The sequence below is a fragment of the Doryrhamphus excisus genome, chromosome 4, assembly GCF_030265055.1.
Source record: "Doryrhamphus excisus isolate RoL2022-K1 chromosome 4, RoL_Dexc_1.0, whole genome shotgun sequence".
Classification (NCBI taxonomy): Eukaryota; Metazoa; Chordata; class Actinopteri; order Syngnathiformes; family Syngnathidae; genus Doryrhamphus; species Doryrhamphus excisus.
Window position 1 is genome coordinate 19844952 of NC_080469.1, and position 18195 is coordinate 19863146.

General features: G+C 42.3%; 1 protein-coding gene across 1 annotated transcript in view; it reads left to right on the forward strand.

The window, feature by feature from the left end:
• Nucleotides 1-391: 391 nt before the first annotated feature.
• Nucleotides 392-18195, forward strand: part of adamts3 (ADAM metallopeptidase with thrombospondin type 1 motif, 3) — a 105883-nt gene continuing 88079 nt past the window's right edge. The window contains exons 1-3 of the mRNA XM_058069735.1: nucleotides 392-663; nucleotides 899-920; nucleotides 6146-6564. Of these exons, the coding sequence (XP_057925718.1) occupies nucleotides 604-663; nucleotides 899-920; nucleotides 6146-6564 (501 nt within the window). The 5' untranslated portion in view covers nucleotides 392-603. The remainder of the gene's footprint in view (nucleotides 664-898; nucleotides 921-6145; nucleotides 6565-18195) is intronic.

The window sequence follows — 18195 nt, forward strand, 5'->3', positions numbered from 1 at the left end:
CTTGAAAATGTGAGTAGTTTTACTTGTTTTTTGTTTTATTTAGGTGTCCTAAGCAGTGGGTAACCACTTTTATGGCAGTGGAGGATGTTAAAATGTGAGTAATAAAGGTGTTATGACCCTTTGAACCTTAGAACAGATGATCTAACTTTTCTTATAATTTATAATAATACTTCATGATAGAAATAAGAAAATAATGATGAAGGAGAGAAGAATATGATATCTGTGGATGAAAAATAACAAGTCTGACCTGGGCTACAGGTGTGCGCGTGTGCTGGGGGGCTTCATGGGCGGGCGGTGGCCTTGTGACGTCACACAGGGCCGGACCAATGGGTTTATTAGGCGGGGGCGCCAGGCAGCAGGTCGCAGCTGTGCAGCCCGCAGCGGGGATGAGCGGACCGAAGGAAACTTTCTAGAAAGTCCCATCCAGCACTCAAAGTGACTGACAGTGTCGCAACTCGCCCCACTCCTCTTTTTTTCTGATGATTTCCCTTAAATGACACGTTTGTTTTTCTTTCTTTAAGACAGAGGCAAAGTTTGCACGCCTTCTTTTCCGTTTGGGATAAACTTTTTACCTTTGGAATCATCCGTTTGCCGCGACTCCCAATGGCCGCGCTGTCAGTGGCCTTGCTGCTGCTGGGATTTATTGCGACTTCAGTTGTCAAGGTAAGATTTTTGCTCGGGTAACTTTCAGGAAAAAAAAACGTGAAGCAGAGACGGGGAAAAAAAAGTTGGAGCGCTCCTGCAGGCGTGCACGTTTGACTCCGTAAATGCATGCACTGTTTTCATGTTGACACACGCACACGCACAGCCGGGCTCTATCCTGTTACATAAGGCTTGAAATAAAGACATTTTTAGATGTTATTTCCTTTAATGACGCTGTGCTCTTTTTTTCCCGCAGGCTGGTGAAGATGATCGAGAAGGTGAGTCGTGTTTCAAATTCACAATGTCGAGAGAGAAGTGAGGAGGACGACTTGCATCAAAGTGGAGGGTGGGGAGGGGTGGGGTGCATGTGTGGACCTCTGTAGTAACAGCCCGCCCACACACACACACACACGCTTGTACTACAGCAATGAACTGGGCTAAGACAGGAAGAGCAAATTCCACCTCTCCATCCCCGCACATCTGGTCTCCATTGTGAGGTTAAGAAAGGAGCCCACGTCGGATCCTTTTAACACCCTCCACTATCTCCCACGGCGTTCCCATCCACCATGGAAGCATGTCCCGCATGTCGTCGGCTCCACTTGACCTTTAGCGGGCCCTTTGCCGAAGCTCTTTGTTCACTTCCTGTTTCACAACGAATGTTTGCGTCGCTGTGTCATTTTGACTCATTCCAATTCCTGATATTGGGAGTAAAGGCTGCCAGGAAGTTGGAAATGTCCCATTTGGGAACTTCGGATGTCCGACCTTAAAGTGTTCCAATCAAACATAAACAAAAAACACCGCCACCGATATCGATAAGCATGTTACATACATTTTTTTGCAGCCTGTGAAGCTCTTTGTTCACTTCTTGTTTCACATCGGTCCCACTTGGAACTTAACATGGCCCAGCCTAAAGCGTTCCAGTCCAACATAAACAAAAAACACTGCCGCCGGTGTCGATAAGCATGTTACATACATTTTTTTGCAGCCCGTGAAGCTCTTTGTTCACTTCTTGTTTCACATCTGTCCCACTCGGAACTGATAATGTCCGACCATAAAGTGCATCAGTTGAACATAAAGAAAAAATATGGCCGCCGATATCAATAAGCACAACACACATGTACGTTCACAGCCTGTGAAGCTCTTTGTTCACTTCCTGTTTCACATCTGTCTCACTTGGAAGTTGTGATGTCTGACCTTAAAGTGTTGCAATCGAACATACGTAAAACACAATATGTCCGCCGACATGGGCATTGGAAGTTGTGATGTCTGACCTTAATCGAACATATGTAAACAAAAAATATGGCAGTCAACAACAAAAAGCATGTCACGTGTTTGCGGCCTGTGAAGCTCTTTGTTCACTTCCTGTTTTGGATCTGTCCGTCTCAGAACTAATGATGTCCGACCTTAAAGTGTATCATTTGAACCTAAACAAAAAACATGGCCGCCGGTATCAATAAGCATGACACACATGTATGTTCGCAGCCCGTGAAGCTCTTTGTTCACTTCCTGTTTCACATCTGTCTCACTTGGAAGTTGTGATGTCTGACCTTAATCGAACATATGTAAACAAAAAATATGGCAGTCGACAACAAAAAGCATGTCACATAAATGTATTTGCGGTCTGTGAAGCTCTTTGTTCACTTCCTGTTTCGGATCTGTCCCTCTCAGAACTATTGACGTCCGACCTTAAAGGGTATCAGTAGAAAATAAACAAAAAATATGGCCGCCGATATCAATATCCACGACACACGTACGTTCGCAGCCTGTGAAGCTCTTTGTTCACTTCCTGTTTTACATCTGTCTCACTTGGAACTTAAGATGTCTCCTCTTAAAAGTGTTCCAGTGGTACATAAACATAAAAGATCATCAATAAGCATGTCACATGACTACGTTAGCGCCCGTGAAGCTCTTTGTTCACTTCCTGTTTCTGTCTCACTTGGAACTTAAGATGTCTCCTCTTAAAAGTGTTCCAGTGGTACATAAACATAAAAGATCATCAATAAGCATGTCACATGACTATGTTCGCGGCCCATGAAGCTCTTTGTTCACTTCCTGTTCACTTCATCTGTCCCTCTTGGAACGTATAACGTCCGACCCTAAAGCTTTGCCATGGAACATAAACATAAAACATGGCCGCCGTCATCAATGAATGCATCACACAAATACATTTGGAAAGCCGTCATTGTTTTCGATTATGAACACGATGAGCGTCCAAGCCGCAGGATTGTCTCGTCAAAATGTTGACAAGCGAAGGCCACATCTGCATGTAAAAGCGTTTGGGACGTAACGACGCCAGAGTTGAAATTGCAAACAAGCGGGCGTGATGAAAGAGTTTGATGGACGCTTTGATGTTTTCAAGCAGATGTGTCAGCGCCACCCGTAATTGTTGGCCGCATGCGAGTCATTGTTCCGCCGTGAGGTCCTCACCATTTTCCCACTGAGTTAGCTTTTTTGGGCGGTTTTTGCTGCCATCTCTTTTCCTGCCATGGAATTAGAGTTCCACCAACGACACCTGTTTGTGTGTCCAAACTTCTCCGTAATTACAAGGTCTCCAAATCCACCTTACATTCTCTTTCCACCAGATTTTTCGAATGCCTGCCACAAAGTGGAGGCCGCGTTCGGAAATGACTATTTGAAAGTCGGCACAACTTCCTGGAATAACTGAGCTGACTGCAAATGATCCAAGAATGAATGAATGAATGTTCTTGTTGCAATCGAACAAAAAATGCCTCCATTTGAGCTTTTTTGTCGTTGTTATCTGCAGCAGAGCAAACATTGTTTTCCATTGCATTGGCACAGCTGGGGCTGCGTATTGTAAACCACTCAAGTGTACTCTTTGCTTCTGTAGCACCTCTCAAAGTTCTTTACAGAGCCATTCACCACATCCAAAATGACCAAAGTAGCAGCACTTAAAGCAAATTGAACGATAAAAGGGGGGGCCAAGTACTTATCCCTGTGGGACGCATCAGGGGTCAGCCTTTTTTCTATACTTTATACATTGTTCCGTAACCAAACTAAAATACAAGTACAAGGCTTTCACAAGACACATTTAAAGATGCTGCAATGCTGCAATATTCTACACTGGTCACTAGGTGTCAGTAATGTTACACTGAAGAGACAATAGCTGCTGCAGGAACGAGAAACTCTCCCGATCTCAATGTGTGAGACAGTTATGTCTAATATTAGAGCTGCAACAATTAATTGATGATTAATCACATATCCAATTAATCGATGACGTGATTATTTTTTAAAATAAATTAAATATTCACATGCATCAGCCTTGGACAATTTTGCCTTTTTTCTGATATGTTGCTGACCAAACTACTTCATATTGGTTACGGTCCGTCTAGGACGGGGGTTGGCAACCGTTAGCATGAAAAGAGCCTTTTGGGCCCATGTTTAGCAGACAAATATTAATAATAACTATGACTAATATAATATAGCTAATATAACTTAAGGGCTGCACGGCGGTCGAGTGGTTAGCGTGCAGACCTCACAGCTAGGAGACCCGAGTTCAATCCCACCCTCTGCCATCTTCTCCCCGTGCATGTGTGGGTTTTCTCCAAAAACATGCTAGGTTAATTATTCATTCATTTTGTACCACTTATCCTCACGAGGGTCACAGGGGGTGCTGGAGCCTATCCCAGCTGTCTTGGGGCGAGAGGCTGGGTACACCCTGGACTGGTGGCTAGCCAATCACAGGGCACATATAGACAAACAACCATTCACACTCACATTCATACCTATGGACAATTTGGAGTGGCCAATTAACCTAGCGGCTGCACGGTAGTCGAGTGGTTAGCGAACAGACCTCACAGCTAGGAGACCCGAGTTCAATCCCACCCTCGGCCATCTCTGTGTGGAGTTTGCATGTTCTCCCCGTGCATGCGTGGGTTTTCTCCGGGTACTCCGGTTTCCTCCCACATTCCAAAAACATGCTAGGTTAATTGGAAAATGAAATGAATGAATGAATGAATAATATAACTAATATATCTACTTGTGTTTACTATATTGGGTAATTTGAGTCTAAGGGTGACTATAGGGGTGTTATTTCATGTCTAGAGGACTCCAGTCATGTCCTAACAAAGGATTACTGTACAGAGGTTCATCATGGGTCATGTTTAGCCACGCCATTTCATCAGTTTCAACATGAGAAGCTGCTAGCATCTTCAGTTTTCTTTGCTTCTAGTCAAAAAGTGCATCATATTTGCTCATCTGCATCAAAGCAAAACTCATCACCTTCACTTTCACACCTTAGGGTTGCTTCCCCTTCCTGTCACGACGTAAGATTCATCTCTTAGGATAAATTGAACAGGAAGAAGTCTTGGCGTAGAGACCGGTGACGGAAACACCGCTAATAAAGAAAACACGAAGCGACGTTGGGGATTGGCAAGTGTGAAATCCCGTGGGCTTCATTTGGCTTTCTTTGATGTATGAACAGCCGCAGGACGCAAGATGATTGTTGCTGTGATTAGCGCTGTGGAGCAACTTGACATGACGCCATGGCCGAGGAGCTACTGAATGAAAGTAGTGCTTGTATGGTGGCCATGAAGTATCTAAAGCAGGGGTCTCAAACACGCGGCCCTAATTTTGAGGCCCCCGCCTTGATATGAAAGTTTAATGTTAGTGCGGCCCGCGCAAGTTTGATATGGATGCTGTATGGTATCATGTACCCAGAAAAAATTATTACGTTTGATTAATGTTCATGTTAAAGGTTAAATAACTGTTAATAGTTATCCTCCCTATCCGTGTGGAAGTGGTAAGTTTTTGGCTATTTAAGTAATGGAAATAACTTGAAGGCTACCGTTTAGGTCGCTAGCTCTCTAGTTTGCGAGTTAGCATGTGTCTCAAGACCCTGCAGTTGCGCAATATGTTGTAAATAAAAAGAGTATAAATGTGACTATAGTCGTGTTTTGTCATGTCTACAGGGCTCTAATAATGCTTTGTTCATTTTAATCTGAAAAAAATAATTTGTCTACCCACCAACTATATGTGGTTTCTTAAGTTTTTATTATTATTATATTTATTTATTTATTACTTATTGATTGATTTTCTTTATTCTTGATTTGTTTATTTATTTTTCATCTTATTTTGTGTAGAAAAATAAAAATTAAGATATTTGAGAACAGTGGAATGTTTTATCAGAGCTTTTATTGTAGAAAATTGGAACCAAAGCGAAGTTTTTAATTTTTTTTTGTTTTTAATAAATGTGGTTTTTTTTTGGAAAACCTGATGCGGCCCAGTCTCACCCAGACCCGAGCTCCAGTGGCCCCCAAGTAAATTGAGTTTGAGACCCCTGATCGAAAGTAATGTCGTTGATGGATGTGCACTAAACCGGTGGAATCGATCCCTGACTGTGTTGACTCCACCGAGGGGGAACTACAGTTTGATTGAATCCTGAAAAAGATATGTTATCTTATATTTGGTGTCCGGGCCCCAAATCACTTCCCCCCAAGCTGGCTGTCAAGCGGTCATCTTATCTTCGGGTCATTTTGTGTTTCAGATCAGCTGACACGCAGGCTGAAGGAATACGGCCTGGTCACCCCCTTCAGCACCGACTCCCGCGGACGCTTCCTGTCGCACCTGCTGTCGGCCGCACACAAGCAGCGCATCAGGAGGGAGGCACCCACGCCCACCCTGTCGGACCAGCAGCTGTTCTTCAACATCACCGCCTTCGGGAAGGAGTTCCACCTGCGCCTGCGCCCTAACAGCCGCCTGGTGGCGCCGGGCGCCACGGTGGAGTGGCACGACGGCCATGGTTTGCAGAACAGCAGTCATTATGAGGCGCCCGCCGACCGCTCTGAAGCGAGTGACGGGACGGAGCGGATACATCGAGAGCTGTTGAATACAGACTGCACCTTCATCGGCGACGTCACGGACGTCCCCGGCGCCTCGGTTGCCATTAACAACTGCGACGGACTGGTAAGTCCTCCGCCCGCCCCCCCCCCAACCAAACGTGACCTTATCAATGCGCCCGGAACTTCTGACATTGCAGAGCTTTTCTTTTACGTCAGCATTTTTACAGCACATTGTTCTCTGAGATTTTCTTCACACTGACGGATGGGAGAGCTTTTTGTACCAAACTTTGTCACGCTTCAGTGGCCGTCCATTGCTAAGACCAACCAAGAGGCGCCCCCGACCCCCGGGAGCCAGCCCCTTCCCAACATAAAACATGAGTCGTCTTTTGTGTGTCGGCCAACCGGACCCCCCCATCGCCCCTCATAAAACACTCGAGAGGTATCTGGGGAATGACCTGCACCCAAATCCACGTTTCAAAGACTGGCCGAGTCCCACGAGTGGAGACTTTGGTAGAAAAGCAACAGGAGCAATGACCAAAACTTATCTTTGCAATTCCGAAATTAGGCAACGGTCAGCATAGCCACGCTAGGAAAAACGTTTTTGTGCGGGAATTCTATGGCACTTGAATATGTTGGTCTTGCCTCCCGGCCAGTGATAAAAAGTGGCGGCAGAAAGAGCTTTGCGTCATTAGACTGAATTCTGAAGACAGGCAACCGAGTGGATGGAACACGGTGAAGATTTACGTTCCCAGTAAACCGCATTCCTTCTCGGCGTGTGGATTCTCAGTCATCACGGCCGCCCTAATGCAAGGAGCTTCAATCAAAGGCTACTGGAATTTACGCTTAAACAGCATTTAGTTCTTGAAGAAGACATTTTATTGGCAAGGACAGACGGATTTGGAGACATTAAGGACAATTTGTTGCATTGAGTGAACCTAATTTAGGTGGTTTGGTCTTCCAGTTCTTCATGTTTGTGTTGGATGTGCGTTTGCGGAAACACGGAAGACACTTTACAGTATTTCCCAGACTATAAGTCGCACTTTTTTTCATAGGTTGGCTGTTCCTGCGACTTATACTCCAGAGTGACTTATAAATGAAAAAAGTGTTTATGTTCCATAAACACTGGACACCTTTTGTGTTCATGTTTATTTTTGGTGTAGCTGAATAAGCATTGTGTTAGCATATCTTACACCTATTCAGCCTGTTCTCTATTCTTTTATTGTTAGAACTTGCCTTCCAAGAAGACGTAATGTCTGTTTTGGTCAAGTAGTTTGGAAAATAAATTACCCGCAAAAAATGCCACTTATACTTCAGTGCGACTTATGTATGTTTTTTTCTACCTAATGATGCATTTTGTCCATTGTGTGACTTATACTCCGGAGCGACTTATAGTCCAGAAAATACGGTAGTTTGTAAAATAAATTACCCGCAAAAAATGCGACTTATACTCCAGTGCGACTTATGTATGTTTTTTTCTACCTAATGATGCATTTTGGCCTTGTGCGACTTATACTCTGGAGCGACTTATAGTCCAGAAAATACTGTAGTTTGTAAAATAAATTACCCGCAAAAATTGTGACTTATACTCCAGTGCGACTTATGTATGTTTTTTTCTACCGAATGATGCATTTTTGGCCTTGTGCAACTTATACTCCGGAGCGACTTATAGTCCAGAAAATACGGTAGTCATCAATCAACCTGACAAAGCGCTTTTCACAAAGACTCATTTTTTCCTTAGTTTTCAATGTTTTTCTTTAAACATTTTTTTGCTAACGTCATTATTGGCGCTAGATCACCTTCAATGCCAAATACAGAAGACGATTTCATCTTCTTAGAAACCAATTTTCATACACTGAAGGCGAATGATGGTGTTAATGAAGGTGTCAAAGCAACAGGAGCAATGACCAAAACATCAAAGTAATAAAAATATTATTCTATGACACAACGGAACACAAAATGCCGTTTTTAAATGTCTGTAAAAGGTCATAAAGCCATTTCTAAAGCTTTGGCACTCTCCTGGGAAGGTTCTACACTGTTCCAAGTTTTTGCCATTTGTGGATAATGGCTCCCACCGTGGTTTGCTGGAGTCCCAAAGCTTTAAAAATGTCTGATAGATCTCAATTTGACTGTTTTAGGTAAATCATCTTCAATGAAGCCGACTAAGACGTTTCGTAAAAGATCAAATAGGCTGACGTAGACGACGACACTGAAAATACCAAAGATGACCTTGAGTTTTTTGAGGTCATGTCTTGAGCGCGGAGTCGTCAACATTTGTATACATTGAAACCGAAGTACTGTGTTGTTTTTTGTAAACACTGAACACGGAGTTACAGCCTTCTTTGAAAGCGCCAAACACATCTTAGTTGGCATTTGTCCACATTGAACACTTTTGGGTTCACGTAGGGAGGATAAAAGCGAGAGAGAAGATTGAGAGAAGAGTAGACGAGTCCATCCGTAAAAACATCCAAGCAGAAAGGAGGAATCCCTGTGAATGCGCCTCATGGGAAGTAGTGTTTGTTTTCATAGCTTTAGTGTGTTGATGTCATTCCTTCTTTTAGCGCTCCTGTCAGTTGTGGCCCATTACTTGCCCCCCCCATGCACTTCACATACATTATGCATTTTATTCCTTTACATCGCAACATATAGAGCCATGCTAACCGGCGTGGGAGGAGATTTTTACCATTCTTCCCAGGAAAAGTGAAACCAAAAAGAAGCCCGAATGGGTATTGTTGGGTTTTTGATTTTGTATCGTTTGTTTGTTTTTACGTGCGAAATGTGAGTCAAGCATCAAACGTCGACACATCATGAGCAAACACGCTTTCCCTCGTGTGCGTTTAAAGCGGACCTACACGGGGAATCGCTTTACAAAGACACTGTTTCTTTGGCGATGCTGTGTCACGGAAATTAACGGTGCATTTTGGAGAGCTAGCTAATCAATGACTTGTTCTTTTTCACTCTTTTTTTTTTCTTTTTTATTTCGAACATGAAAAACATCCAAAGCACAACAAACCAACCAAAATCATTCATTCATTCATTTTCTACCGCTTTTTCCTCACGAGGGTTGTGGGTGCTGGAGCCTATCCCAGCTGTCTTTGGGCGAGAGGCAGGGTCCACCCTGGACTGGTGGCCAGCCAATCACAAGGCACATATAGACAAACAACCATTCACACTCACATTCATACCTATGGACAATTTGGAGTTACCAATTAACCTAGCATGTTTTTGGAATGTGGGAGGAAACCGCAGTATCCGGAGAAAACCCACGCATGCACGGGGAGAACATGCAAACTCCACACAGAGATGAACTCTGGTCTCCTAGCTGTGAGGTCTGCACGCTAACCACTCGACCGCCGTGCCGCCCCAACCAAAATCAATACAAATAAAAATACCTATGTATATATAAACGTACACATGTTTGAAAGGAAGCGGGAAGAAGTCAAGACTTATCTAGTCCCACCCCCCTAACCACCCAGATTCCAACCTCATCCCAACCAAACATATATTATTCCTTGTCTACACAGAATGAAAACCCCACATCCAATCACCCTCACCCAGCTTGAGGCACCCAACTACGTGCCAAGAGCAACCAGTTCATTATTATCATCCTATCGTACATCGCCCAGTACAAAAGAAAGAAAGAAACCACTCCAACTAAACAGTCACCACACCAGTCATCACAAGCTAACATGGATATAAAAACATCAATGTTATGGTATTGTTTCAGTGAGATTGAAACATAAAAGTATGGGAGAGAAAAAAAGAAAAATATTCTGTAAAATACCTCAATACTCTCATTCAATCCCAGCAACCACTTCCGTACTGGCTAATTTAGACCATTTTGACTGATCATTCAAGGCACAAATGGCTACATAAACATGGAATCTACCAAAAGAATCCACTTTTTTCAGTTCTTAGTAATACTAGTAGTAATCAGCAGTAGAACATAGATGGGTGTCAGGAAAATATCTATCCAAATATACCACCAAAGACCCCAGTTCAATTCCACCCTCGGCCATCTCTGTGTGGAGTTTGCATGTTCTCCCCGTGCATGTGTGGGTTTTCTCCGGGTACTCCGGTTTCCTCCCACATTCCAAAAACATGCTAGGTTAATTGGCCACTCCAAATTGTCCATAGGTATGAATGTGAGTGTGAATGGTTGTTTGTCTATATGTGGCCTGTGATTGGCTGGCCACCAGTCCAGGGTGTACCCCGCCTCTTGCCCCCGCGACCCTTGTGAGGATAAGCTATAGAAAATGAATGAATGAATGAACCATAAACGACACAAAATTGGCTTGTTTTACATCAAAATGACCATTTGTTTACAAACATAACACAATGAACTGTATACACTTTTCACATTTGGAACTGAACGATGTGTGTGCACGTGTGTGCACGTCACCTGTGACCTGCTACATATACTGTATACACTCCAAAAAGGCAAAAAAGGCAAAAAAAGGCTTTGATACACATCTTAAACAGGTTTTAGTACTAATTTTATGAAATTAGACCAGTATTTTCTCTTCATTTATTTTCTCTTCTTTATTTTTGAAACGAAATGAGAATAGGATACGTGCATTTTTCCCACACCAATTTGCTCCCATTAGCCATACATGCAGTAAACCTGGCATATTATTATGCTTTACTTATCAATACTTCATGAATAGCAATCAAGCTCAGTCTACCATGACCACCACTTTGTAAAAAAGCAGGCTTTGCTACACGTCTTAAAATGACTCCAAGAGCTTTTCCAACTACAGATGTGGCAGCTGTACCTTTGATCCTGTGGTTTTTCTTCTACTTCTTCTACTTCAGGCTAAGCTCGAATGACGCTGTGGTTGAAATGTTAGCACTGTTTTGCTAATGTTGGTGTGTCCTCTGGTCCCAGTCTTAATGCTGCAGAGTAAAACAAACAGCTCAAATGGCAACAAAACACACAAAACAACATTTTTACTTGTACATTTAGATTTTTAATAATTTTATTTTTAATATTTTTACTTTTCAAAGCACATTTCAATTGCCTAAATTCCAGCGTCAAAGCCAGACGTTGCCCTCTGGGACTTCATTGAGTACCAACATTTTTATAAACCCGAACACCTGATCCCAACAACTTGTTTACACGTCTTTTATGAGGCAAAAAGAGGCGATGACGCAACTCCCCACTTGTGGATTTCACCTCAGAACAATTTGAATCCATAAAAACGGCCACAAGGTGGCAGAAGTGCACCTGACAGGAGCTCGGCATGGGTCATGTGGACGGAAAAATCGGGGAGGGAGGAGCGTAGCGTGCAGGTTAGGCAATGTAGTAGGGACATTTGAACGCATGCACATGCGTGTGCATTTGTATGTCTGGGTTGTTTATGTTGGTATCGTTGTTTAGATATTTCACTCCATTCCAAAAGCAACAAATATTTGCGTCAAAGTGAAAGATAAAAAAAGCATAACTTTCTCCCAGCTGATTCTACTGCAGATACGAATTTTGGTATTTTGGTAGGCTCAATGTGTGTATAGCCATAGAAACATAGATCATAGAATAGAAATATTGGAAGTGCCTAGGACACGGGTCAGCAACCCACGCCTCTTTGTTGTGGCTCCTTTCGCAATGCTCAAGTATTTTTTATGAGGAAAATACACATCTTTGTAATGAGTTTTGAAAAAAAAAAGGACTTTCTGTGAGACCGTATACTAGCAAGAGTACTTTTCAACTCCGCTTTTTCTCCTCTGAACTACTTTGATACCCCAAAATTCCCTCCAAATCTGGCAGTCAGTCAAAATCTTGGGAGACTCAGGGCAATTCTTTCTGGATGTGAGCACGTCGCTGCACAATTTTTCAGGCGTCGGGTATTGAGCTTTAACCAAGATGTCATCACTCTATGAGTTGGCTTCCATTCCACATGCACACTGCACTTCTATTTGCTGTATTCTGCTGTTAAAACTTGGTATAAATAAGAAAGATTCAAACTTTCGAAAAATATATTGTTTTTAAATTATGTTTTGCAGCTCCAGCCCATTTTTCTTTAGTGAGCGAGGGGGTGAAATGGCTCTTTTGATAGTAAAGGTTGCCGACCCCTGGCCGAGGAAAATCAGTTAAAATGGTTTAAAATGGCCGCTACTGAAGGTTAATACTTTAATACTGAGTATCTGTATTGCAATAATTCATCCCAGGTATTTTTTAACCTTACTTAGTGGTCGGAACGATACCTTTGGCGTTGGTCTTCTCGCTGTGTTCAGTGAGGCGTGGCAGCAAGCAGTACATCATGCACGGTCTTAGCCTATGTCCACACCAACACGACTGCTTTCCGCACTCAGGTGTTTAAAAAAGGTCCATCCACGGGAGAAGTGGTTGAAAAAAATGTCTGTCAACATAAAAAACACATTCACCGCCTGTCATGCGTGTTTTGGCCAATCAGAAGCCTGGAAAAAGCCAACATGGCTGACGTGTTTGCACATTAGGAAGCAACTATTCATGTCTATAGTGATATATGACATGTACACTGACATCTACATTATCTTTAGAATGGGGGCCGCCCAGGAAACATCATGAATGTTTTTTTAACTCACCCGTGCTCCTGCACAAACCAAACCGACGTCTGAAAGTCAACAACTTGTGTTATTAAATGAGGTTTAGAAACACTCATTTCTTTCAACTCAAACCAAAAAGATCATTCTGGCCCGTACGCTGTTTTTGAAAACTTCTCAAGGCTTAGCAGGAAGCAGTATATCATGCACGGTCTTAAATACAGACTCTTACATTACTTCAGAGACGGGCACATCCAAGGACGCCTATCTCCTATGTCTTCTTGCTGTGTCCAACAAGGCTTAGCAGCACGTAGCATATCATACACTGTGTGATTGGCTGGTGACCAGTCCAGGGTGTACCCCGCCTCTCGCCCGAAGACAGCTGGGATAGGCTCCAGCGACCCTCGTGAGGAAAAAATGAATTGTCCATATTTTGCCCTCGTGCTGCTTTCAGTGAGGCTTAGCAGCAAGCAGCATATCATGCATGGTCTTAAATACAGATTCAAACGGTACTTTGGAGATGGTGACAACAAAGGATGGAATGCCACATTTGGTATTTTAGTACATTTTGGATCTGTGGTCCATTTTTTGGAGTCTTTTTGTGTCATCATACTTTGTCCTAAAGGTAGACTCAACATTTAACAGCAAGCAAACTCAATATTTGGAGTCCAAAAATTTGAGGCATCATTTGTTATTTTGGGCAATTTTGTCCAATATTTTTCCATTTTTTTGTCTTCTTGTTGTGTTCAATGAGGAGTAAAGCAGAGGCAGCATATCATGCACTGTGCTAAATTTAGACTCATAATATTTTGCAGACCATGACATCAAAAGATAATTTGATTAATTTGGTCAGTTTTGGGTCTTTTGTCCATATTTTGCCCTCGTGCTGCTTTCAGTGAGGCTTAGCAGCAAGCAGCATATCATGCATGGTCTTAAATACAGACTCTTACGGTACTTTGGAGATGGTAACAACAAAGGATGGAATGCCACATTTGGTATTTTAGTACATTTTGGGTCTGTGGTCCATTTTTGTGTCATCATACTTTGTCCTAAAGGTAGACTCAACATTTAGCAGCAAGCAAACTCAATATTTGGAGTCCAAAGATTTGAGGCATCATTTGTTATTTTGGCTAATTTTGTCCAATATTTTTCAATTTTTCAGTCTTCTTGTTGTGTTCAATGAGGAGTAAAGCAGGCAGCATATCATGCATGTTTCAAATACAGACTAAATCTTACACTATTTCAGAGCTGGTAACATCACAGGATGCAAATACCATATTTGTTGATTTGTTCAATTATGGGTATGAGTCCCATGTTTTTGTCTTTGTGCTGCTTTCAGGGAGGCTTAGGAGCAAGCAGCATATCATGCACAGTCTTAAGTAGAGCCTCTTACACTATTTTGGAGACGGTGACATCAGGCAATGTGATACTAGGTTCATGGTTCATTTGGTCCATTTTTGGTCTGCAGGTAGCATAACACTGTCTTAAACTCAACAGTATGAGTCGAAGGATTCACGGCCATATTTGTTATTTTGGTCAATTCCGGGTCTGTCTATTTTTGGCTCCGTATTGTGCTCAGTGAGGGGTCGTAGTAGGCAGCATATCATGCACAGTCTTGAATACAGACTCTTGCAGTATTTTGTAGACGTCGATATCACAGAATATGATACCATATTGATTGTCCATTTTAGTCTTAGCATCAAACAACATATCATGCATGGTCCTAAATACCGACCTCCAGTCTTTTGGAGAGAGTAACACCAAAGGACATCATGCGATGCTACATTTGCTATTTTGGTCCATTTTGAGTCTGGTGTCCATTTATTTGTCTAAACTTGACAACTTCAGTGTGTTTGGCGTCGTCTGCACTTTCCTTTGACCGAGACCGGAGGAAGCAGTTCATCAATGGCTCCCTCCTCAGGGGGAGGATTTAGTTGGGTGGGTGGTGGGGAGTGGGTGGGCACACAGGATGTGAGAGTCTTGCTCGTTAAACAGCGTTGTAGCAGGATGTCATTTGGCTGTCAAAGGTCATCTTATTTTTTGGAAAGTGTTGACTTCAGTGAAAGGTTGTTCCGAAATAATAACAAACAATGCACCGGGCGCTTCATTAGGTACACCTGCACAGTAATTCATTTAAATAATTAATTTATAAATAATAATTAATAATAATTAAAATAATTGGAACCCACACATGAAGAAATGCCTTTTAATCAAGTTGTTATGATTATGATTGTAGTTTGCGCTGCTCTACTTAAAACTAACTACTCTGCGTCCATGTTTAATTCCTACATAAAAGGCATGCAGGAGATATTTCAAACATTAATTTCTTTTCATTCATGAAGTTAAAAAGCAAAATAACAGCTCAACTAAATGGCTTTATTGATTAAATGAAATGACATTTTGAGTTCATTAGTTTGTATATGTTATTTACTTATTTTATTGTTCTCATGCTGTAATTCAAAGAGTAAAAATCAATGACTTTCTATAAAACTATAAAACCCTCACGATCACGTAGGAAATAATTCAATCCAACTCTTCTGCTCCTGAAGCTTTGCGCACAAGACGGTGAGAATCGGTCAACACATGCACCTCGGCTGTGTTGCCCGTGCTCTTATTTTTCACATGGTGGCGCTGTTATGAGACCTCGCAACATTTTTCACATGGCTCTGCAAAACACCCGCCGTTATAGTAATACCACAAAACGGATAAAAGTATCGGGTGCGCCGCACACATCAGTTACAGTCAATAGTCTATGTTATCAAATAAACTCCTTCCTGGAGATATGTTTTCCTCTTGCGTGTAAAACAAGTGGAACACGGATGTTCCTGTCATTGAATAGGTGCCCAGCCTCGAGGCACGTACATCAAACGTGCGGCCGAGGGCGTCGAGGACAACTTGTTGCCGAAGGGCTGTCTCGCTTTGATCTGCGTCGAGGTGTGTGTTTTACCGGGCCTTAATTATAGCCGGCAGCCTGCAGCCTGCAAGTCTTTACTGCGGCCAGGCAGCTTATGAAGCAGATACTTCCTGTGTCTACCACAGGAGCAGCAGTAGCAGCAGGGTGGGGTGGGGGGTGGGGGGGTGTGGGGTGCTTGGGCGTTAATCGAATGCAAAGTGTGAAGTGCTGAGCTGGACTTCTCAGAGGTCACATGCGAAGGAGACGCTTCACCTTGTCCTTAGTAATGAAAGCCAACATCTGACATTTTGGAGTATTGCCGGTACCCCCGATGATGCGAGGGGTTTTGTGAAGGAGGTTTGGCAGTAGTGGGAAGCATCTCACACCTCCTGGACCAGACTTTCCTGGCTTGACCAGAAATGAATACGTACATTTCATCAGTACTGGACCTGAAAATAATACTGATATGAAAAAAGAAGATGGACAAGTGGCATTTTGGGGTCCCGCCGGGGCCTCTGATGATGGTGGGATGCCGTATGGGCCTTGAAAAGTGTAGTTGAAGCAACCTGACAGACAAAGACAAAGAAGTTGACCCCTGGGAGAAGGTGGTGGTGATGGTGTCTGGGTCCCTCACCTCCTGGACCAGGACCAGGAAAGTAGTGTTTCCTAAAAGCAATATTTTGACTTAATGGTCAGTGAAAGCCTTATTTTGGTGTCCAGGTACTGTCGTACACGCTACTTTGGAGCGTGTGCAGTCGGCGTGGTGAACACAGCGATTGTGGCGATGCGGAGCGGTGAAAAAGTGGCCTTGGGGCGGAAACACTGCAGCCTTGTGCCACGTGGAAGCTGCAGTGTTTGCACGGGTTGCACATGTGTGGCCCCTTTATGATGCCCACGTCCTTCAGGGTAAAGATGGCTGCTGGGGCCAACCTTCCTCCACTCGTGGAGCTAAAACATGGCCATCATCATCAGCGACACAATACATTCAGCCTTTACACAAACACGAGCAGTGTCTGACGGGGCCATGTGGTTCCACCCCAGTCCTGTAAGTGGCAGCCACTAGGATCAACACGTGCGTGCCAGCTGCTTCGCACAGTAGGCTTTTTTCACAGCAGCTCCATCTGCTGGATGTGGCGAGTCCCTGCTCCTCTTCATGTCGATGCAAGGGATCTATTCATTAGATCTTTATTATTCTTCATTTTCACTTTGGTCACGTGTGATAAAGCGTGGTAATGTGTTGGAACGTTTGGGATCTTGTTTATGTGAGATTTGTCTTCTTCATGCTCCTTTTCATTCAAGATTGGACAATCTTTTTCTATAAATTCAATAAAATTAAATGTTTGCAATGAAATATTTGTTAATGTGTCGTAATATTTGTAAATTTGTGGTACTGTGTGGTAACATAGTAATATGTATTAACATGGGGTAATGGTTTGGTAACATATGGTATAACATAGTAATGTTTATTAACGTGAGGAAACATGTGGTAACATATAGTAATGTTTATTAATGTGAGGTAACATATAGTAATGTTTTTTTAACGCGAGGAAATGTGGTAACATATAATAATGTTTGGTAACATGTGGTAACATCTAGTAATGTTTATTAATGTGAGGTAACATGTTGTAACATCTAGTAATGTTTATTAACATGAGGTAACATGTGGTAACATATAGTAATGTTTATTAACGTGAGGTAACATGTGGTAACATAGTAATGCTTATTAACGTGAGGAAACATGTGGTAGCATATATTAATGTTTATTAACGTGAGGTAACATGTGGTAACATATAGTAATGTTTGTTAACGCGAGGAAACATGGTAACATCTAATAATGTTTGGTAACATGTGGTAACATATAGTAATGTTTGCTAACATTTGGTAAAGTGGTAACGTACAGTAAGGTTTGGTAACATGTGGTAACATGTAGTAATGTTTATTAACGTGAGGTAACGTGGTAACATGTTTATTAACATTTGGTAACGTGATAACATATAGTAATGTTTATTAACATTTGGTAACATGTGGTAACATATAGTAATGTTTATTAACATTTGGTAACATGTGGTAACATATAGTAATATTTATTAACGTGAGGTAACATTTGGTAACATATAGTAATGTTTATTAACATTTGGTAACATGTGGTAACATATGGTAATGTTTGGTAACGTGACAACATATAGTAACGTTTGGTAACATGTAGTAATGTTTATTAATGTGAGGTAATGTGGTAACATGTTTATTAACATTTAGTAACATGTGGTAACGTATAGAAATGTTTATTAACATTTGGTAACATGTGGTAACATACAGTAATGTTTGGTAACATGTGGTAACATATAG